This window comes from Zalophus californianus, chromosome 1 (assembly GCF_009762305.2).
Source record: "Zalophus californianus isolate mZalCal1 chromosome 1, mZalCal1.pri.v2, whole genome shotgun sequence".
Taxonomy (NCBI): domain Eukaryota; kingdom Metazoa; phylum Chordata; class Mammalia; order Carnivora; family Otariidae; genus Zalophus; species Zalophus californianus.
Window position 1 is genome coordinate 146,675,656 of NC_045595.1, and position 24,029 is coordinate 146,699,684.

The 24,029-nt window shown below is 40.9% G+C and overlaps 1 protein-coding gene across 5 annotated transcripts in view; it reads left to right on the forward strand.

Annotated features, from left to right (window-relative positions):
- LMLN (leishmanolysin like peptidase) overlaps nucleotides 1-24,029 on the forward strand; it is a 115,803-nt gene that overhangs the window by 70,467 nt on the left and 21,307 nt on the right. For 3 of the 5 annotated variants that reach the window (XM_027586815.2, XM_027586818.2, XM_027586819.2), the window contains one exon: nucleotides 1,837-5,759. The exons of 1 other annotated variant lie outside the window; for it this stretch is intronic. In XM_027586815.2, the coding sequence (XP_027442616.1) occupies nucleotides 1,837-1,937 (101 nt within the window). In that variant the 3' untranslated portion in view covers nucleotides 1,938-5,759. Of the gene's footprint in view, nucleotides 1-1,836; nucleotides 5,760-24,029 lie in introns of those variants that run through there. One more of the 5 variants, XM_027586820.2, reaches the window with a different exon arrangement.

A 24,029-nucleotide genomic window follows, 5' to 3' on the forward strand; every position in this document is an offset into this window, starting at 1 on the left:
GTTGACACAAGGACTACACTTTGAGAAGAACCATTCTTAGCTAAGTGGGATTTTTTTTTTTTTTAAGATTTAACAAATACCAGCATGATTCCATTGAGGAAGAATAGAAGTTCCCCATGGTTTACCTGGCTTACAGCCACAAGTATTTTTAAAAAATAATTTTTTTTAAATACTTGTTCCACATTGCATAGTGCTCAGAAGTACAAGCTCCAGTGCCTTGACATTATCATTCTGTTCATCCTATAGCTGAAGACCAGTCCTATTTTTCTTACTTTTAAGCAAGTCAGACTTGAAGCTTTGTTGGTTCTTTATTGATCAAAATATTAGAAAGGACAACTCATTCTAAAATAAAGTCAGGTTGACCTGGTCTCTTGACTGCAATAAAAATGTTTTCTATTCTGAGAATTGTTTTGAGAAGGCATTTTAGCCCTGAGAACAACTCATGGCTAAATTAAAATATATTCCTAGTTCCCAAAGCCCGTAGAATCTTCTGCCATTTCCTTTTTTTTTTTTTTTTTTTAGATTTTATTTATGTATCTGACAGAGAGAGAGAGAACACAAGCAGGTGGAGGGAGAAGCAGGCTCCCCTCTGAGGTAGGAGCCCGACTCAGGACTGGATCCCAGGATCCTGAGATCATGACCTGAGCTCAAGACAGATGCTCAATAGACTGAGCCACCCAGGCGCCCCTCTTCTGCCATTTCCATATCTGCCTGGGGTTATATGGATAGATGGGCAGATATTTAGAGATCAGGGACCACATGTCCTGGTTTACCTGGGACAGTCCATATACTGTGGTCTTGGTATAATTCTTAATAGCATTCCCTTGTGTTAATCAAAAAGAACAAATTAGTTGATCTAAGGAAATTTTATTCCACACTTCATAAAGCAGGCAGTCTCCATCTCAAGAGTACAAAGAACTGCAAAATAAGGGAAAAGGACTGCAGGCAGGGAACAAGGAAGAAATACTCAGGTTAAGTTGATTGGCTGGGCTGGCATAGCTGACCTTATTTAGAAAGATCAAGGAAGGGGCGCCTGGTTGGCTCAGTTGTTAAGTGTCTGCCTTCCGCTCAGGTCGTGGTCCCAGGGTCCTGGGATCGAGCCCCGCAGCGGGCTCCCAGCTTGGCGGGAAGCCTTCTCCCTCTCCCACTCCCCCTGCTTGTGTTCCGTCTCTTCTATGTCTCTATCTGTCAAATAAATAAAATCTTAAAAAAAAATAGAAAGATCAAGGAAAAAGGAAATAAGTACAAGTCCCAGAGTTGGCTTGGCAGTTGAAGATTAGTTTACTAGTTATACTGTGTTTCTGGTCAAGCAGAGGAACACAAAAGTTATCTAATTTTCAGTTTGCTGTCATGGCACCACAGGCACGAGTGGCTCCATCTTGGGAAATTTATTGCAACACTTGTCTCAAAATGCCCTGATTTGGGATGATAAATTATAGGTTACCCTACTTAAAAAGGACAAGGAAGAAGAGAGGAAGAAGGTCCTGCATCCCATGTTAGAATAGCCAATATATTAATTTACTTTCCTGTGTAGCATCTTTAGCTTTGTTGGGATGCTTCCTGAAGACACTTCTTTCTTTTTTGGGGTGCTGCTTTTAACCTCAGTATGGTGGGTACATCATCTTTTCTTCCTGCATAAAATATTTTGTTCTTTTTCCATAAATGTATAAAAATGACTTTGCATATCTAGGTCTCAGGAAGTTATTCTTGATTTTGCTCTCCAGGGTGGTCCTTGTTCATCTTTTAATAGTCACCTCTACTCATCTGTCAGTTTTAGTTGCTATGATTTATTCCAGAAATGTCTTCAGAAAGTCAATTTTTTGTTTTCAATCCTAGATCTCTGTTCCCGTTCCTCTAGCCTGGTGGTCACCCTCTGGCTTCTGCTAGGCAATCTATTTCCTCTGCTGGCTGGATTTCTTCTGTGTGTATGGCACTAGAAATGGAAAAGTGAATTCTCAAGACATTCCTTTGTGTCACGTTCCTCTGAACAAAGCACAAAATCTGGGAGAGTGCCAGCCGGGGCAGATGGCAGAAGTGTCATTCCTGACTTTGGGTTGGAAGCGTTGACCACAATCAGACCTTGAAGCAGAACTTCACAGCAGTTGCTCTTCAGCAGCAGCCCAATAGCCTCAGAGCTTGGAGGAGGAGAAGGAATTCTAAGTCACCACATCTTTATTTGTCAGGATATATAACCTGCCTGAAGTTTGCCTTTGAAAATGGGATAATTGGTGAAATTTTCAGAGTGATTACATACCCCAGCATTTTCATTAACCTAAAATGATGGGAAAGTTCATCAGTACTGCAGTAATTTTTAAAAATGGCTATTACAAGATTATAAATTGTGGATCTCGTCCTCAAAAGTATAAATTGTCCTTTGACTTACAGATAGTAATTGGGTTTCTATATCACTATTATATCTTTATTGAATTTAATGGCTGTGCCTGGTATACTTAAATCATTGTTCTCATTGTTCTAAAAGTTTTTTTTTTATTATGTTTTGCTAAATCTTATGATTTAACCATGCTTGCCTTTTTCAAACCAGCTGTGTGGCAGTTTACTACTGAACGATTACATGTTGGTAGCCCTTCCAGTTGTATCTCCAGTAGTTTAATGATGACTTGAAAAACTGTGGACACAGAGAAAAATACTCTGCCCTGTAAAAACATTGAAGGCATGCAACAGAAGAAAACATAATTGTATGTTTTTCAGATAATAATTTTGACAACTGTAACCCAACAAAAATAGAACTATTCTTTTTTGACCAATGAAGATAAAAAGAAATTATGGTACTGCGTAGAGAGATATGCAGTTATTTTCAAGTGGGCTAAGACATTGTTACAGAAGAGTTTCTACTATCTGAAAATTATATATAAGAAGAAAAATATAAGTGAAAACAAGGTGGTCTGAATTGTTTACTAATAGCAAAGTGTAGGTTTGGTGTAGGGCCTATTCAGTAGGACTCCCTTTACCCACAATATAAGCCTCAGTCCACAGAAGTCAGAAGATTGCCTGTGCTTTAAAAGAAGGTGATGTTCTTGACGCAATGTGATTTCTGCCCAGTGGTCTCAATGTCAAAGTGAAGAAGTTCAATGAAGCACAAGTAAATGTCAGGAGTAACTATGACTCTCTTAAGGTAGCCAGCTGCCTCATCTAATTAGTAACACATATGAATGGATGAACGAGATTCCCACTGTCCCTACCTACTATCTAGAGAAACCACAGACCAAGGAACAGACAAAAAACAAAACGAAACAAAACAGAAACAAACTATAAAAGGAGGTGATATGTTTTGCTTCCTGCTTTTGACACTTCTCCTGTTACCACATAGATTCTCATCCTCAGAAGCAATTCTCCTCCGGTACTAGAGCTTATCACCCCCTCTTAGTAATTCCAATTTGAAATTTTTTAATGATGAGTAATGCCCAGTTATTCTCTCTAAAGCTAATGAAGTCCTGTGGCATTATAAACATAACTCCTGGACAAGATTTTTTCATTCATTCATTCATTCATTCATTCATTCATTCACCTTTTAATTCAGCATATAGTTATTGAGCACTCCAATTAAGAGATGATGCTAAGTGAGCAAGCAGTATAATTATTAAAAAGTAATTCCAACTGACTATTTGGTATTGGAGCCAAACCGCAACCCCAGCATAGAGGAAAGTCACCTTTTTCTAATGCATAAATTTTAAATATGTATTTGCATGCAATTTTAAATTGGAGGTATTTGTCATTGTAAAGAAAGTGGGGGTCTCTAGCATAGCCGACTTCAGCTAAAGAGAAGTTAATAGTAATGGTGTCAGGCCAGTGCTCAGTTTTCTGCCTTTGTCACACATTACTTTAAAAGGGAAAAGTATAGAGTATATTTTTAAAGAAGATTATAAAACTCTAAACTTACATATCAACTGTGATTATGAATCATCCTGCAAAGTTGTATAAAGAATTTCACCAAAAATATGATGGATAATATATTTGAGATTCACAGTGGTAGGTTCAATTATATTTTGACTGTTGTGCAGTAATGCCATTTAGGTAGTATTGTTTCCAAGCATGGTGCTTTTTATACTTGAAATATATTTTTGCTTTGTTTTTTATTGATATAATTATATTTGCACTAATGACTTTCTGGAGAAAATATTATAGATGACATTTTTTCTATGTATATTTATTAAGCTTGGAATCTGATACCTTAGTGTTTTCTCTGCACAAATAAGGAACTTGATAAGGTATGAAGCTAAGAAATCTTGAGTCTCTGAGGGTAACTAACAGCTCTAGTGTCTTCCTTCCTCTTCAACAAGTCTTGAGAGTGGTTGCTTATCACTTATTCTTCCCAGTGTACTCCGTGAAGACTTAGAAGGCCACACTGAACCTGTAAGAAATGTTAAGAGGAACATTTGAGTCACTTAGAATATGACCATATTCTAAAAGCAGACTTAAAATCTGAAATTTCGGTGCAGAATTCGTGGGCTAGAATTCAGCTTTGAAATGAAGAATTCGAAATGGCCTCCTGTGGTAGGATGCCTTTTATGTTAACAAAACCAGACTGCAGCCATGGTGGAAATGAGGTAGGGCACGGAAGGAGAATAAGGAGTAGCCGATTTGGGGACAGTAGACTGGAGTCTCTTTCTGACTCGAAAAGTGTGGAGTGCATATAAAAACGAACTAGACTACCTCAGTTTTCAGTTCAGATTTAGGTTCATTTTGATAGTATTAAGGTCCCAATTGTCAAAAATAACAAGTGAATTTGTCTCTCAGGTTTTCAAGAACAGAATTTACAGGAAGGCAGCAAAAGCCATGTCAGCAGACTTGAGCTGACAGCTTTAAAGAAACTGGCAAGCTGTTAGGTAGTCTTAAGGTAGACCTGTCTAATATTCTCCTGAAGAACATCCTTTTCCCTTACTTACTTCTCAAGGATATTTATTTTTGTTAAGAACAAATAGACATTCTTAAAATGTTATAAATTATGCTTGAAATTAGTTTCAGCCTAGTATGTTGGCTTAGAGTTTATCAGTATTTGAAGATGAAACATAAATTAGTGAAGTTTAAATGGCTTTAGGAAGATACATAAATAAACATATCTTGAGTATTCCATAAAATTTTATCAATATTCTGCTCAATATTAGAATAGCAACTGTAAAATGACTATAACTAGCTGCTCTCTCAGATTCTTTTACCTCTAATATTCTATGACTAACCCTCATTCAGACTCGGTAGGTCACTGCTGGCTCTGATCTGTGCCCTCGAGTATGCCAGCTTGCACATCATGTTCATCACAGTGTCTTGTGCTCAGTGCCGTGGCACTGTCCATGTCCTTGGACTGGAGAGAGAAGAGCCATCCCTGAGGGCATTTGAGCCATCCTGGTAAAGGGGGTGGACTTTAGTCATAGCTCCACAGACCCATTTCATAGTGGGCAATAGTCATTCATGCCATGTCCTTGCAGCCCTGGAGGACGAATATATTAAAGTCTGTGCTACTCATTCTGAAGAAAGAACTTACCTGAAAGGATGAGGACTTCTTTCTTCTTTCTTTTTCTCCTTCTTCTTTCTTCTTCTTTCTTCTCCTTCTCCTTCTTCCTTTTTTTTGTTGATACATTCAGTCAGGATAGGGAAGGAAGTGATGAATTATTTTCTTTTATGTTTACATTTTTGGTAAATAGAAGATTTAAGAACTAACCTTTATTTGTGTTATTGAACTCTTAGTGTAATGTATTCCTTAGTAAAACACACACACACACACACACACACAACTTTAATAAAAATGGAAACTAATCTGTATCTTGTCTTTACTTACCATCAATTTTTTTAAAGATTTTATTTATTTGAGAGAGAGAATGAGAGAGAGAGAGCGAGCACATGAGACAGGGGAGGGTCAGAGGGAGAAGGAGACTCCCTGCTGAGCAGGGAGCCTGATGCGGGACTCAATCCTGGACTCCATGATCATGACCTAAGCCGAAGGCAGTCGCTTAACCAACTGAGCCACCCAGGTGCCCTACTTACCATCAATTTTTAAAACCTTGATGAAGAACACAAGCCATGTGCACCATTTGGGGAATACAAGGTGTTAATTGTGAAATAATTCAATTTCTACTTTAACTGGACTAGAATTGTCCTACTTAAAGAATGGGGACAACAATAGCCAAACTGTGGAAAGAGCCAAGATGTCCATCGACAGTTGAATGGATAAAGAAGATGTGGTACATATACACAATGGAATATTATGCAGCCATCAAAAGGAATGAGATCTTGCCATGTGCAATGATGTGGATGGAACTGGAGGGTGTTATGCTGAGTGAAATAAGTCAATCAGAGAAAGACATGTATCCTATGACCTCGCTGATACGAGGAATTCTTAATCTCAGGAAACAAACCGAGGGTTGCTGGAGTGGTGGGGGGTGGGAGGGAGCCACCCAGGTGGCTGGGTGATAGACATTGGGGAGGGTATGTGCTATGGTGAGCACTGTGAATTGTGCAAGACTGTTGAATCACAGATCTGTACCTCTGAAACAAATAATGCAATATATGTTAAGGAAAAAAAAAGCAGGAGGGGAAGAATGAAGGGGGGTAAATCGGAGGAGGAGAAGAACCATGAGAGATGATGGACTCTGAAAAACTAACTGAGGGTTCTAGAGGGGAGGGGGGTGGGGGGATGGGTTAGCCTGGTGATGGGTATTAAAGAGGGCACGTTCTGCGTGGAGCACTGGGTGTTATGCACAAACAATGAATCATGGAACACTACATCAAATACTGATGATGTAATGTATGGTGATTAACATAACAATAAAAAATTTAAAGAAAAAAAAAAGAATGGGGACAGATCTTACGTAAAGATATAGGGAGAAGCCCTCCTCAAAGAGTTATGTAGGAAAGAGAGCAGTCTAAAACATTCAGGGCAAGCTCCTCTGGCTGCCGATGATCCCAGTCCCTTTTGTTTTATGCTGTGGGCCACGAGTCTCACTGCATGAGCACCCTTGCACATTCATGTGCCATGCTCTGTGCAGTAGCAGCAAGTAGATTGTGGCTGTAGTTTTGGAGTGTGATTGTTCTTCATAACCTGAATATAGTTTGAGAAAGGATATCCTGGACATGCCTTCACCATGTGCACTTGGAGCCATTCTGCCCTGTGGCATGGACCCATGCACTTAGTGAAATTGACTGAACATAGCGTGTGTGACCTAATTGCTGAGCTGAGATCTTTGTGGGAAATTTTAATAATATATTTAGATTTCTAAAATTTTAAATATTTCATAAAAGTAGCTAAAACTATATGTAATAAATTACTTCAAGTAGTTGAATTAAGCCAATATTATTTGCATAGTGTACTGAAGATAAAGCTGTCTATATCTTATATATTACACTGTTTACCTTTTGGTGTGTTGATCAAGTATGGCTTATTTAGTAGGCATTATCCATAAGCTGTCTTTTGTCTATAACCTCTCTGATAGATTTGCCGAATGGAGGGGTTTATTTAAATCAGCTTTGTTAAGTGTTCCCCCAGAAGTTCATTCTTTAATGTTTAAATTAAATTGGACATATTTGGAGATGGTAGTCCAAATATGTGCTCTGATGTTCCAGTAGGTAGCCACTACCTTTCCCATTCTATATGTATAGAAATGGGTTTTTTTCTACCTATGGACATTAGTATATCTTAGGTTCAATGCCACTTTAACACTCAGAGCCACTAATAGTTAATTTTTTCAATTTAGACAGAAACAGTGACTCAATAACTTTCTGACAATTTCACATTTGGAAATACTCAAATCACAGTATCTGAATACCTGGCTTCTTCTCCCTCACCCCATTAGGTTTCCTAGTGACATTTCAAGAAGGCTACAATCAACTTGGAAGAGATTTTCACATGCGTTCCCACATATGGTTGTTCATGAATGTGTATACAGTGAAGGTTTTGATGTATTTGGCTGAGGTCATGAAAATTTAATGTAAGTGAGATAACCACGTAGAGTTTGCTCTATTGTCACACGCCTCAGCACAGTTTGCCACCCCAGTCTCCAGAGTCTTAAATCTTAAACAGGTTATGCCACTATTCCAAGTGCACATGGTGAAGGCATGTCCAGGATATCCTTTCTCAAACTATATTCAGGTTATGAAGAACAATCACATTCCAAAACTATTTGGGAGGGGGGGCTGGGTAGCTCAGTCAGTTAAACATCAGACTCTTTTTTTTTTTTTAATTTTAATTTTTTTTTTTAAGTAGGCTCCACACCCAACGGGGAGTCCAACATAGGGCTCAAACTCACAACCCTGCGGTCAAGACCTGAGCTGAAATCAAGAGTTGGATGCTTAACCAACTGAGCCACCCAGGTGCTCCAAGCATCCGATTCTTCATCTTAGCTCAAGACTTAATCTCAGGCTCATGAGGCCCAGCTTGGAGCCTACTTAAAAAACATAAATGAAATGATTTGGTTAGTTGTGAAGTTTTATGCTTGCTATTAAGTAAATAAAATCTGTAAAATCTGCGTTTCTTATAATAGGTTTGACAAAGGAGTGAAGAGGGAGCCAGTAAGTGCTATATAGATGTTAAATAACCCTTAGGGATAAGTATCTCCACAGTGGAAAAAAAAAAATGAAGATGTGAAATGTCTGAAGCAAGTCAGTCCTCAGACTGAGGTGAGTTAGTGGCTTTGCCACACTGGGATTTTGCCCCAGAACCCCTGCACCAGCACTCTGCACCATGCTCGATCTCCATAGGTGGGGGGGTTTTATCCATTTTTGTCTCATTTATCCTCTCACTCCACCCCAGGCTGTGTTCATGCCTCCTGCTTCCCCATCACCAGTTCAAAACAGCCCCGTTTTCTCGTGTATGCACACATCTATTTGGTGGCTTCATTGCCTGGGAGTGGTGTAGGGGATCCTCTCCAACCATCATTTCTCAAACACATACAGAGGGAGGCAGCCAGCAGCCCTCACTCATTTACTAATCTGGTAGAAACCAGAAGCTCCCATGCCCCTTCAGTGTGCTCCTGCTGATTTATAATTTCCATACCACCATTCAGTTTCCAGGTCAGAAATGACAGTATCTGCTGTGGCTGTCCACGCACCATGGCCCAGGAGGCATTGGTAGTGAAAATGAGCAGACTGGAGTCTACTGAGCTGAGGAACACAACTCCAGGGTGGGTAGGTACCACCTGGGTGTGGCTGTCAGATGCTAAATAAGCCAAAGGCATAGATGCAGAAATCATTTAGTCCAGAGGCAGAAACAGTGAAGGTGAATCTATATACAGGAAAAAAAAGAAGTCCTGGAATTAGTCAAAGATTAGGCTGACAGGACCAGAGAAACAAGAGTGACTGCAGAATGACCAGACTACGTTCTGTTGGATTGGGGAGGGGCTGCCTTTTGTTCTGGACTCCCAGGTTTAAGTGCACTGAGAGTGCCTTCTGATACTTAGCACAGTGGAGATACTGAATCTAGTGATTTAAGATTGGAATAGTCTTTGTTGTGTACTTACCATATTCAACACGTATTTGGCATCAACTCTATCAGGCACTCTACTGGGCCTTCCCATGGTCCACAAGAAACCAACAGACATGGTCTTTGTCCTGGAGCCAGTGAAGGATGGGGATAATTGAACAAGCATTTACAGTAAAGTATAGACTTGAAGTGGGTAAGATAAAATGTATAGCATGGTAAATAGTGGAGAGAGCAAGGCTGAAGATACAAGAGGCTGAGACACCCAATAAAGTCAGGCTCTGAGCAGATGGGAGCTGGGACCAGAGCATGGGGAAGGGACCACCCCATCTACTGTAAGATAGGACATGGAAGGAAGCAGGAGCACATTTGTTGGATCTGGTGGCTAGAAGCTAAGATCCTGGCTCTAGAAAGGAAGTCATCATTGTCTGCCATGAACGTGGTTTGAGATTTGAAGAATATTGAAGGTTTAAGCTTTTGCAAAGAGATACTCTTTTTTGGTCACTGTTCTGAGTCCATTTTTCCTGGAAGACAGTATGTGCCTTTTCAGTCCATAGATTCAAATTGTCTTTTATTTTACATAATTTTTTTTGAATTTCATCTTTATTTACTGTTCTCAGTTTTCCTCTTTAGGAATGCCAATTATGTAGATGTTTGTCTTCAACTATTATCACTTTTTCTCTACTTAATTATTTATTTCCTTGTCTTTTTCTCATTTCTGCCCACTGTGTTTTTTATGGTGTTGTCAACAATGTCTCTTGTCCCTCATGCTCCTTTCATTTTTGTTCTCTTTTCTGTGGTTTTACTCTTCTATGGTATCTTTCCTGAGCCCACAGCTGCCTTCAGTATCCCCAAAGCTGATGCCTGGACGCCGGAACTCTGGGTATGGTTGCAGCTGCCTCTAAAGACTTAGGTCTCCATAATCTTGGTTTCTAATAGCAGCAGCAAGACAGGCTCGGTTTCACATCTGCTTCTAAATATTGTGCGTGCATCTGATGGGCAGAATCTCATTTACAGCCAGGACCCTAGCTGCAAGGAAATCCCAGAAATGTAGTTCTAAGATTGATACACTCCATACACAGAAGGATGAAGGAATGGAGGTTGAGTGAGCCAACTCACAGGATCTACCACGACCTTCTCTGTTGCAAATACCTTTTACAAGTTTATTGTTTGTGAGATGAGAGTTTTAGCTAATTTCCTCCATGGTTTTCATCTTTGGTGTTATGCTTAGAAAAACTTCCTTACCCTGCTATATATTTTTTTCACTTTTCAAAGATCGTTTAAATTTTTTCTTCAGAGAATTCCTGAACACAAATAATAGAAATAATTTATAGCTCTGCCACTCTTTAAAATATTATATGGAGAAAGAAGTAAAAGTGCTCCTGCTTCTTCTGACCCCTCCATTTCTATCCTTCCAGAGGTAACCTAGAGGGCCCCGGTTTTGTACATAGTCTGTTAAATAACAAAATTCAAGGGGCATCTGGCTGGCTTAGTCAGTGGAGCGTGCAACTCTTGATCTCAGGGTTGTAAGTTCAAGCCCTATGTTGGGTGTAGAGATTACGTTAAAAAAAAAAAGCTAAAACAAAACAAAAGTCAACTGAGTAAATTTAAAGATCTAATTGGCTTTATTCAAAGTTTCATGAATCAAGCAATATCCCATCTAGCAAATAAAAAGGAGTTCCAAGAAGCTGTGCAAAATGGAAGGCTTTTATAGGCAGAAGGGGGTGGGAAAAGGACGTTTCTAGCAAAGAGTGGATTGTTTCAGGCAAGGTCACCATGCTTTGGGGAAAGGTGGGAGTCTATCAGGTGGATTACCTCACTAGTGCGGACCAGGTAATTCAGATTTACTAGTCGGTTATAGTCCTGGGAGAGGTTGAAACTGCAGTTAGGTTAGGGTGGTATTAAGTCTTGGTTTGCTGATGTGGGGCTTAGCACAAAGTATTCCATTTTTGGCTGGTTGTTTCTTTTCTAACACTTTTCAAACTGGACTGTTATATATATACATAAATATAGATTAGGTATACAATTATTAAAAAATAAAAGTGGTATCCCTCTCCTCAGTGTTTGGTATCTTGTATTTATTGCCTACAGGTTCAACACAGGCATCTTCCTCGGTCTATAAACTGAGATTTACCTCATAGTTTGTAATGATTTATGGTGCTTACTATGAATATGACCTCATTTATTTAGCCATTTCCCTACTGCCCCTACTGATGGGCATTTATGTTATTTCCAGTTTAACAATTCACCTATATTTTATTCTGCTTCTCTTAATTTTTACATTTTGTTCCTTAATATGGCAGGAATTTTTTTTTTTTTTGAGAGACAGAGAGAGTATGTGTGTTGGGGGTGAGGGGAAGGGACAGAGGGCGAGAGAGAGAGTATCTGAAGCAGGCTCCACACCCAGCATGGAGCCCAACGTGGGGCTGGATCTCGCAACCCTGAGAGCGTGACCTGAGCCGAAATCAAGAAGTCAGACACTTAACCGACTGAGCCGCCCAGGTGCCCTGACAGGAATTAATTTTGACATTTGACCTGAGGAAAGATTCTTAGTTTTTTCCAAGTACAATTCTAGTGTCATTTATTAAACTAGGAGGAATAAATTTTTGAAGAGTCATGGAAAACACTTCCCTGGAAAAGAAAGTGAAATGGCCCAATGCGAAAAAGAATTCAAGCATAAAAATCCAAAACTCACTTCTTCCCAGAAATTAGCCCCCTTCTTTCCCAGCTTCATCTATACCTGCCTCATCATTAGTAAAGCAGCATGGTTTTGAAGCGGGCCTCATCCCATGAGGCTGCGTGCTTCAGCTCTGCCTTGGCTCCCTTCATTAATGGTTAAACCGGATTAAAGGGCTGACCCTGCAAATTATCCACTGCTATGTACTGGAATGATTCTTCAGGCATATTCTGCCCTAGCTGGCTTCTCCTCACAACCTATTTGGAAGACAGAGACAAACAAAGGAAACCTGAAAGACAATTTGAACACACTATCCACCAATGTAGAGAAGATTTTGTGTGTGAAGTAGTGTGTATGTGAATTTTTGGGAGTCAACATAAGGTGTGTTAAAAAGAAAACCACATGCCCAAAATGGTGCCTCTTGAGCCAGGCCAAGTCACCAAACCAGAGCTTAATACCTAACTTAATTTCAGTTCCAACCTCCCTGAGAAATTTAAGTTTGGTAATCTGTTGGCTAGGCCTTCTCCATTCCCCAAAGGAAGATGAGGTAATCTGCATAGTAAGACCTCCTGCCCTTCTCCATAGTGAAGGTGATCTTGCCTAAAACAGTCCTTTCTTGTCTTTTGCTAATAATTTTCCTTCCTATGAACTCCCCTCTACTTGTTAGATGGGATGCTGCCAGATTCATGAATTGCTTAATAAAGCCAATTAGATCTTCAAATTTACTCATTTGGATTTTGTTTTTTAACAGGTGGTAAATAAGAGCAAAAGCTTTGGTAGCAGAGAGATCTGGCTTTAAGGCTTGAGTTAGTTTTTTGTGACTTGGAGTCTTTCTCTATAAATTATAGCTCAAGGGGTGCCTGGGTGGCTCAGTTAAGTGTCCAACTCTTGATTTCGGCTCAGGTCATGATCTCAGGGTTGTGAGATCAAGCCCCACATGGGGCTCATGCACTGGACATGGAGCCTGCTTCAGATTCTCTCTCTCCCTCTCCTCCATACCCCCCCTAAAAAAAATTGTAGCTCAAAAAAATTTTATCTTTCTTTCAATGGAGTTAATAGCCTCCGTTCTAAAGTAGGGAAGATGTTCATTAAAGATTTATCAGTCCAGGTTCAGTTACAAGAAGAAGAAACTACATTTTTAGTCTGAGAGTGATTGAATACGGGAATGAGGTGTTTACAGGACACTTGGAAGAGCTGGAGAAAGGGGCTCTGTGGTGGTCCTGTAAGAGTGTCTTCCAGGACGACCCTGGAGAACTTGGCTCCATCGGAGCTGCTGTCTCTTCTGCAAGAAAGGGAAGGTAGACAGTCAGGAAGCTTCTCCTGCAGCAGCTGCAGTGACTTTGTCCTTTCACAATGCTAGTGGCAAGTTCCTAGAGCACTGCTGAACACCCCCCACACACACACACCGCCGTCTCCATGATAAACTTCTTGCAGAAAACTCGCCAGGCATCCAAAGTGACCTCTACCTTCCCAGTTCTACAGGAATGAATCTGATGATGAATCTAATCCACACGCAGAAAGAACTTCACTATAAGGATGTCCATCATAAAAGGAACTCAGGTCAAAACCACAGAAAACAGCTTTCCATCCAGTCAAGTCACAAAATTAACCTTGTGAGGGTTTTATGCATTCAGAAATTTGTATGCAAATATTGTCTACATGCACATATGTAAATAAGGGCATAGTGATTAATAGTTAAATACCTAGAAGCATTATTTTTTTTTTAGAGGGCAGAAAAGGGCAGAGGGAAAGGGAGAATCTTAAGCAGGCTCCACACCCAGCTCGGAGCCTGACATGGGACTTGATCTCACGACCCTGAGATCATGACCTGAGCAAAATCAAGAGTCAGATGCTTAACCGACTACATCACACAGGTGCCCCTAGAGGCATTATTAGAACAGGGGCAGGGAGCAGGCCCTTACTCCCCCCTATAAGCCCACACTTGCCAAATTCAATTCTGTCTCAAGTCTCAGCCCAGGCATCACCTGTTGCAGAAAGCCTTTCCCTGGCCTTTTGACCTCCACACCTTAGTATAGGATGGAGGCTTCTCCTTCTCTGCTCCCATGCTGGTTGGTAGTTATATATTTGGTAGTTTGTCTTCCTCTTTATGCTGTGAGCAACACTGAAGGCAGGTGGCTTTTGTTATTTTTTCCCCAGCATATGGAAAGGTGGTTAATAAACATAAAATAGAAAATTCTTCTTTATTCCTATGATTGTAAAGAAAGCTTTGTTTTTTCCTTCCATCTATGGTCCCTGGTAGAGGTGGAACCAGTAGGTCCCAGGTCTTGGGGGAGATCTGGTGCTGGTGCTGAAATTACCCATCTTTGATCAAGGTGCACTTTGTCCACTGATTCTATAAAATATGCATTGGTTTTCTCATCACTCAGTATTTAAAAGACACCTCTCCCTAGTGTTCTGCACCCCCATGGCATCATGGAAACAGATCACAAATATTTGCAGGTGGCAAAACCTCTCCCCAATATTTCCATAAAAATGAAAAAGTGATTAGAGAGTGCATTAAATTTTCTACCAAGTGAGTCTCCTCTCTAAATTGGCTGAGAGCCCAGGCTGAATTTCACAGCTAAGCCAAACACTCCCACCAAGGGACACAACTATGGTCCTCTTAACCTATCCAGAGACTCTGTTCCCATGAGGACCTTTCTCCTCTGGACGTGTTCATCCTTTTTGAACACAGAGTATTCAGCCAGAAGCCTATGTTGCACACCACCCTGGACTACCACCACCCCCAGACTGTGTGAAGTGATAATGAGGTCAGTCATACCACAGCTCTCTAGGAAAGTGGAAAGAACCACGGGACCCCTGGAGAATACATTGGCAAAAATGAGTCCCCAACAGAGGGCAGCATTGGGTATCTGTGAATCCAGCCCCTAGGGCCTCAATATTCTAGAATCTACCCTGGCAGAAAAGATAAATAGGGAGAGAGGAGAAAAAACCAGGAGGGTGAAGAAATAGAAGACATAACATGGCTCTTTCAAAACTAAGTCAAACAAGGGAAGAGCTATGGGTAAGAATCTCAGTGGATTCTTCTCAGGAGAGAAGGGGCAAGTGGATAGAGTGATGACTCTACAGCTTTGGAGGTTTCAGGGAAGTACTCAAAAGCATTTTAGTCTCAGAGTCACACTTTTCCCTGCAAAAGAAAATTATTTCCCCCCAAATATAAAAATAAAGTGCTCGTTGTAAAAAATTAAATAATTAAGGAAAGAGGAACACCCAGCTGGCTCAGTAGGCAGGGCATGCAACTCTTAATCTCAGGATCATGAATTCAAACCCTACATTGGGTGTGGATCCTGCTTTAAAAAAAAAAGGGGGGGGAAAGAATAAAGAAAACAAAAACTTCACCACTCAAAAAACTCAATTTGGGGTGCCTGGGTGGCTCAGTCGTTGGGCGTCTGCCTTCAGCTCAGGTCATGATCCCAGGGTCCTGGGATGGAGCCTCACATCGGGCTCCCTGCTCCGCAGGAAGCCTGCTTCTCCCTCTCCCACTCCCCCTGCTTATGTTCCCTCTCTCGAGGGAACAAATACATGTCAAATAAATAAATAAAGTCTTTGAAAAAAACCCAACAACTCAATTTGCCAAACATCCCTTAAGATATTGTTCTTAATCTACACACTTATATACATACACGTATACACACAACTTTCTATAATGGGGTCATAAGATCCTTTTTTTTTTTAAAGATTTTATTTATTTATTTATTTGAGAGAGTGAGAATGAGAGAGAGAGAGAGAGAGCACATGAGAGGGGGAAGGGTCAGAGGGAGAAGCAGACTCCCTGCTGAGCAGGGAGCCTGATGTGGGATTCAATCCTGGGCCTCCAGGATCATGACCTGAGCCAAAGGCAGTCGCTTAACCAACTGAGCCACCCAGGCACCCACGGGATCTTATTTTTATCAACTACTTTTAATTTTTATTTTACTATGTTTAATAGTTTTGCTCAGAGAGGGGACATCAGAGTAGTTTAAAAGTTTTATTACATTTAATAAAAAGTAAATGCTAATATTTCCAAATGTATATGATTTGATTTATCTTCATTAATAAAATTTATATACAATTTACATTTACATATAATGGAACTTTATCTTATAGGTTAAAATATAACAAAAACATCTTTAAAGGGAAATTTCCATTGACAGTATAGATTTAAAAGTATGCCTACTATTCCTAAAATGTATAGAAGTGAGACAGTATTCACAGAATATGCTTGGGAAATAGACTGGTCTTAGGTGGTCAGAAATGGACCCAAGATTTTTACAAAACTTGATATATCCTTAAAAAAAAAAAAGCAGTATATATTTCCTCTCTTGAACAGAGGTATTTATCCATTTTTTCAAATATTTTATTTATTTATTTGAGAGAGAGAGCACAAATGGAGGGGAGAGGCAGAGGGAGAGGGAGAAGCAGGCTCCCCACTGAGCAAGGAGCCCAATGTGGGGCTCAATCCAGAACCCTGGGATCATGACCTGAGCCGAAGGTAGAAGCTCAACTGACTGAGCCGCCCAGATGCCCCTCTATTTATCCATTTTTTTTTATTTTTAGATTTTTTATTTATTTATATGTCAGAGAGAGAAAGAGAGAGCACAAGCAGGGAGGAGCGTCAGGCAGAGGGAGAAGCATGGGGTGCCTGGGTGGCTCCATCGGTTAAGCGGCTGCCTTCGGCTCAGGTCATGATCCCAAGGTCCTGGGATCAAACCCCGCATCGGGCTCCCTGCTCATCGGAGAGCCTGCTTCTCCCTCTCCCTCTGCCTGCCACTCTGCCTGCTTGTGCTCTCTCTCTATCTCTCTGTCAAATAAATAAATAAAATCTTTAAAAAAAATCAAATTCTAATATGTGGCTCTAGATGGAGAGGAGGGGAGGATATTTCTAGTCCACCAATAGGATACAATCGCTACATATTACTTCAGAAGTAGATTTTTTAAATTTATTTTTTAGAAATCTCTACACCCAACATGGGGCTTGAACCCATGACCCTGAGATCAAGAGTCACAAACTCTTCCAAATGAGCCACCCAGGCGCTCCTGTATTATTTCTGACTGTATTTCAGACAACAAACAGGTGAGAGACATTCTACTTTGCATAGCCAAATGCATTTAGAAATTTCACTCATCTATGCCAAAGGGACAGTATATTTCCTAATCAAGTGAAACAAGACATTGCCTCAACTGGGGATCTGAGTGTTTCTTTTTCTCTAGAAATGAAGTACCACAGACACACACATACATAGTTTTATATAATAGAGCCATGATATCCATTTTTATCATCTTTGTCCTTCATTAAGTAGATCATGGACATGTTTCCTTGGTGGTGTACATAATCAACATCCTAATTGTTAATGACTGCACTGTATTCCCTTGTCCCTGAGCAGCATAACTTATTTCACCAATTCCTTACTGATGGATATGTAGGTTGTTTCTACTGGGGACATTCTTGTACGTGTATGTTTTTCACATTTCTTCGATTATCTCCTTAGAATAAATTCTTAGAAGAGCAATTACTGAAATAAAATCATAAATCATATTAAAATGTGAATATAAGTATTAAGGAGGGCACATACTGCATGGAGCACTGGGTCTTATACGAAAACAATGAATCATGGAACACTACATCAAAAACTAATGATGTACTGTATGGTGACTAACAGAACATAATAAAATAAAATTTTTTAAAAAATTTGAATATGGGGGAATGGAGAGTTATTGTTTAATGGGTAGAGTTTCAGTTTGAGAAGGTGAAAAACGTTCTAGAGATGGTGGCGGTTTGCACAGCAGTGTCAGTGTGCTTAATGCCACTGAACTGTATACTTAAAAGAGTTAAATGGTTAGTTTTATATTATGTGAATTTTACCACAGTACAAAAATAAAAGTAAATGTGAATACATACATGCAAACTGCCCTTTACTGGAGTAAATTACTCATTTCTCCACACAACCACTGACAATGGAAGTTATCTAAAAAAATTTTTGTTGGCCTTTTTTTCACATGCTGATTAGGCACCTGTATTTCTTCTTTTGACATGCATGTTCAATTTTTACCATTTTTCCATTAGAGGTGTTTGCCTTTCCCTTACTGATTTGCAAGTAAGTGCATTAAACATATTAGGAATAGGAACCCTTTGCCTATCATTGATATTTGCCTTTAGGGATTTCCTTGTCTGGGAGGAAGCCTCCTCAGCCCTGACCCCAGTCACCCCAACATCCCCTTGCTCTGTGTTCTGTACCCTCATAGAGCTCTCTCCACTGTGCCAGTCTTCTATCACAGTGATTTCAAAGCAGGGGGTTTGAACACTCCCTTAAAGGTCTTCCCTTGCTCCTCATTTATACACCCTAGAGAAAAATGTGGAAAATCAGAGTAAATTTGAGGTAAGATTAACAATTTCCACTTCTCCTTCTCCTCCCCATTCCCCAACCTCACATTTCCTGGCTTTTCAAAGCAGCCTTCCCTTGTACCTCCCAAGCGGAAGGGTCCCTTCCTGATTGCAGAAATGTGATCAGAACAGAGACAAATGCAGAGCTTAGGCCTGGACTGCTCGTGTTGGGTAGGTGGGAGGATGTGGGGAGGAGACTTTGCTTCACCTCCCATCACTGGCAAGTACCCCCATCTGAAAATGGAGGATGATTTACCAATCTCGTGGGCTGATGAAAGGAAATAAGGACTGATTGAGAGAATATATATGTAAAGGCCTGGGGTCTGGCATATGCTGGCTATTATTGTGACTATTGTGTTATTCCTATGATGATTATGATGATGATGTTGATGTTGGTGATGGTTCTCACTATCTTGCCAGGCCATTGTAAATGAGACGTGCAAAAGGAAAAACAGCATGAGTGATAAAGCACAGAATCAAAAATGACACACCCGCACCCATACACTCACAACCCCTCAATTTGGCAGTTTTGTTCTCTGTAGTGTACTTTTCAGTAGGATACAGGATGAGTACATGAGACATGATCAAACACTCTCAGAACACACAATTTAGATGACAAAATTCTATACATCTTCCCTATGACTCCTGATGCCTTATTGTTCTCCTTCATCACTCAGTCCCTCTGGGAAACTCTCTGAGGCAGTTAGCCTCTTTGCTTTCCTCACCTTTGTATATTTGTGCTTCTCTTACCTCTGTGCAGTTTTCTTTGTTTGGGTTTTGCTTTTCTCTTTGTGCATTCTGGTTTTTTGTGCATTGTGCTCTTTGCATGTCTTCCTTTGCCTCTCCCCTCTCTCATCCTCTCTTCCTATAGGTCTCTGTGTGAGATCTTGTGACCTTCACTTCCATACTTCTGTGGTTGATGTTGCCTCCATCAGTGCATCTGTTTTAATGTCCAGCTTCCCATAGATCACAGTGGATACTAGTGTCATGACACCAGAGTTCTCAAAACTTCGCTGGTTAGAAGGGAGGCAGATGCCAGTGTTAGGAAAGGACAGGGATAGTACATACATAGCCCAAAATTAGAGAGCAAAGAACAGATTGAAGGAACACAATCCCCCTCCCACTCCCCGAAGTCACCATCACAGTCTGGTGCTCACTGTGAAGGCAGGAAATACACTCTGTCCCATCAGCCCCTCCGTTGTCACTCCTTCCCCTTATCTACTTTCAATCTCATGGTCCCCCATTTCATTCTACTCCAGTGGGTCTTAAAGTGCTGCACTCATTAGAAGTGCACATTCTTGGATGTGCTGGAGGAGGATACAGAGGAAGCTGGAGCAGTTGTAAGCCTGGCTGCTTCCTCACAATAATAAAAGACAACGTGTGTAAGCTACAAAATAGCGGTTCCTTCACTTCTGCCCTCAGTCTCAAGAATCTGCCACAAGAATCTCTCATGGATCATCCTAACTGGAAATACACATGGAAAGGAATCGGGAAAAGTAGCTCAACCTAAGCCAAATGACACATTATGATCTTGCACTGAATCAGAAACTTCAGGGGTGGGTGGGGCCCCACAGTTTGCATTCTGACAAAGTCCTCTGAGTGATGCTGTGACCAATTCAAATTTGCAAACCTCTGCCCTAAACTCTCCTGTGCTTTTTACCAGCATCTACCTGGTAAAATCCTAACTCTGGAGGAACCCAATTATCTAGGCCTTACCTGCACCCAAGCAGCTGAGCCCAGCTGGAGGAAAGCATTCAGCTGGGTATTAATTGGTGTCATTGTAAACTCACAGTCACTATCCTCAATGGGATTCTGCCCAGCAATCATCTTTCCCCAATCACTTACTCTTACTCTTCCACTCTTAGCATTGCCAAAATTAGCAAATAAAAAACAAAAAAACCAGGATGCCCAGTGAAATGTGAATTACAGAGGAACATACACTAAAAAATTGTTTGTTGTTTATCTGAAATTCACATTCGACCGAGCATCCTATATTTTTATTTGCTAAGTCTGGCAACCCTAACTAGGAGGTATACATAGTCAGCAGGCAGGCAGTGGAGAAGAGAAGCTGGATCTAAGGTGGAAGACAGGAAGCACATGCTGGAGCCAAAAGATGAAATGAAATGGTGACAGTCCTTGTTGCCTCCAACCGTGAGGGTATGGATGTCTTGCAGAAGCTGTGAACCTTCATCAGAGTGCTAACCACACACATCCGGCCCAGAAGCCAGAGATGCCGGAGGAGGATACAGAGGAAGCTGGAGCAGTTGTAAGCCTGGCTGCTTCCTCACAATAATAAATGACAATGTGTGTAAGCTACAAAATGGCAGTTCCTTCACTTCTGCCCTCAGTCTCAAGGATCTGCCACAAGAATCTCTCATGGATCATCCTAACTGGAAACACACATGGAAAGGAATCGGGAAAAGTAGCTCAACCTAAGCCAAATGACACATTACGATCTACCACATTTATTCTCCATTTTGAAAAGAGGCCCAGTGGGCACCTGGCTGTCTCAGTCAGTAGAGCATGTGACTCTGGATCTCAGGGTTGTGAGTTTGAGCTGAACATTGGGTGTACAAAATCTTTAAAAAAATTATTTTATTTTTATTTATTTTTATTTATTTTTTTGAAGAGTGGTGGGCAGCAAAGCAAGGTTTATTAAGCTATAGTGAAGTGATAGTAGAAAGCTCCCAAGGAGGGAGCAGACCCGAGAGGGTTGCCCCCCAAAATTTTTTAATAATGAAGTAAAAAGAGGCTCAATGTTGAGTGCCAAAGACAAATGAATAATTTATATAGAAATAGCTATCCTTTGTTGAATGCTTACCAGTTAAGCATTTCTCATATATACTCTTTACAACTATTTTACTTACATAGATATATGAATATACCCCATTAAAAACACGATCTCATTTAGTCCTTGTAACAATGCTACAAAGTTGGTATTACTCATACCATTTTATAGACAAAGAAAAGGTAGAAAGGTGGAGAAATTTTCCCAAGAACACGTAACAATGCAAGGGGCAAAGCTATGATTTGAAGCCAGATCTCTTTACAGCCGGTGTTCCTAACCATTAAGCTCTGCGCTCTCCCAGCCTCCCAACAAACTGTAGACTTCATTTCATAAGCACTAGATCTGCATTCCATCTACAGACAACTCGGGAAACCTTCATGTACTAATGCTCCTCAGTGATTCATACTTGACTCCACAGATTTGAGAAAAATTCTTGAGGCTCTCATCACACTCCCTGAGAACTCACCTGAATTGGAGTCCCAGCCCTTTTACTTAGTGGTTCAGTGGCCCTGGGCAAGTTACTTAACTTTTATCAGCCTCACCCTCCTCATGAGGACTGGGACTCCTACCTTACAAAATTGTGAAGACCAGACGATATTAACACCAGGAAAGCGGCACAGCCTGATCATCCTTGTCCTCCACAAATGGGAGTTTTCCCCTCCCTCACTGGATTTTCTACCACTGCCTACACCTAGGCTGAAGACTCTTTATACCCTCGGTCTTCATCTCTTCTCCCGTCAGGTCTATATTTCCTGTTTCCTACCAGGAAACACAGCCACCCTCAAATTATCTTACATCTGAACCACTATGTGCAGTTTTTCAATACCCTCTTTCCAGTCCTCAAGCTTACTTCCTTAAAATCACTTCCATTTCTTGTCTCCTTCTGCCTTGTTCAGACATTGTGCGTGCAACATAACTACTCTTTCCTGAGGAAATAATCATTCAATTCCTGGTGCTATATTTAAAAGTATATTGGCAAACTTGAGTAAATCAGAGCAGAATGATCAGGATGATGGAGGTCTGGAAAGTGGCAGAGTAGAATGAGTGTGTGTGTGTGTGTGTGTGTGTGTGTGTGTGTGTGTGTGTGTAATAGGGATTTTTCTCCTTTAGAACAGAAGCTTAACAGCAATGTCCACCATAGCCAAACTGTGGAAAGAGCCAAGATGCCCATCGACAGACGAATGGATAAAGAAGATGTGGTATATATACACAATGGAATATTATGCAGCCATCAAAAGGAATGAGATCTTGCCATTTGCAACGACGTGGATGGAACTGGAGGGTGTTATGCTGAGTGAAATAAGTCAATCAGAGAAAGACATGTATCACATGACCTCACTGATATGAGGAATTCTTAATTTCAGGAAAGAAACTGAGTGTTACTGGAGTGGTTGGGGGTGGGAGGGATGGGGTGGCTGGGTGATAGATATTGGGGAGGGTATGTGCTACGGTGAGCGCTGTGAATTGTGCAAGACTGTTGAATCACAGATCTGTACTTCTGAAACAAATAATGCAACATATTTTGAGAAAAAAGAAAAAGAAGAAGATAACAGGAGAGGAAGAAAAGGGGAGTATGTCAGAGGGGGAGACGAACCATGAGAGATGATGGACTCTGAAAAACAAACTGAGGGTTCTAGAGGGGAGGGGGGTAGGGGGATGGGTTAGCCTGGTGATGGGCATTGAGGAGGGCACGTTCTGCATGGAGCACTGGGTGTTATGAACAAACAATGAATCATGGAACACTGCACCAAAAACTAATGATGTAATATATGGTGATTAACATAACAATAAAAAAAATTAAAAAAAAAAAAAAAAAGAACAGAAGCTTAAGTGTTGTCATTGGGAAGAGAAGGTCCTTTCTCTGTGGGCTTCGAAGTGCAGACTTGATCCATAGGAAGTGGATTTCTGCTGAACATAAGGACATTTTGAGGATTAGAGTTTTGGCCATTGGGGTGGGTGCAGTCATTTGGGGTTCTCTGTCCCTGTCTCATCTACTTGCTCTTTCCATTCTCATTCCCGCCAAGAGGATGAGGATGTCAGCAAAAAGATATACTCAACTGCTGTGAGAATCTTAGGGAAACAGCTTTACTAAGCTTCAAATATGTACACACCAGTACAACCAGTTGAATGACCCTAGACCCCCTGGAATCATATGCTACCCATTTTGGACCTGTTTGAAACCTGGTTTCCCAGCACCAGTAACATGACAACGGAAGGCTGCTGATGGCAAATAGTAGTTTATAACTCCTCTTTGAGCCGACCAGAGACCTGAACTCATAATACTGCCTTAAATAATAGTATACTTCTTTGGTGTATCTAGCACTTTCATTTTCAGCCTGGAGAGCCCTGAGAGCCCCTGTTTCAGACTATTTGGGTCCTAATTTACTTTCCTTCTGATCAAGGTAAGCAATATTAGCAAGACAGAGGGTTATCTTTTATTGTCTTTTTTTTTTTTTAAGGTTTACTTGTTTTTCGAGGGAGAGAGAGAGGGATAGAGAGGGAGAGCCTGTGCGCACTCGCCCACATAAGAAGTGGGAAGGGGCAGAGGGGGAGGGAGAAGCAGGCTTCCCGCTGAGCAGGGATCCCGATGCGGGGCTGGATCCCAGGACCCTGGGATCATGACCTGAGCCGAAGGCAGACACTTAACCAGCTGAGCCACCCAGGCGCCCAGAGGCTTGTCTTTTAAAATGGCCTTTCTGCTTTTAAGAATCTGAGGACCAGGATAAACGAATTTGGCAATCTCAGACAGGAGGGGCAG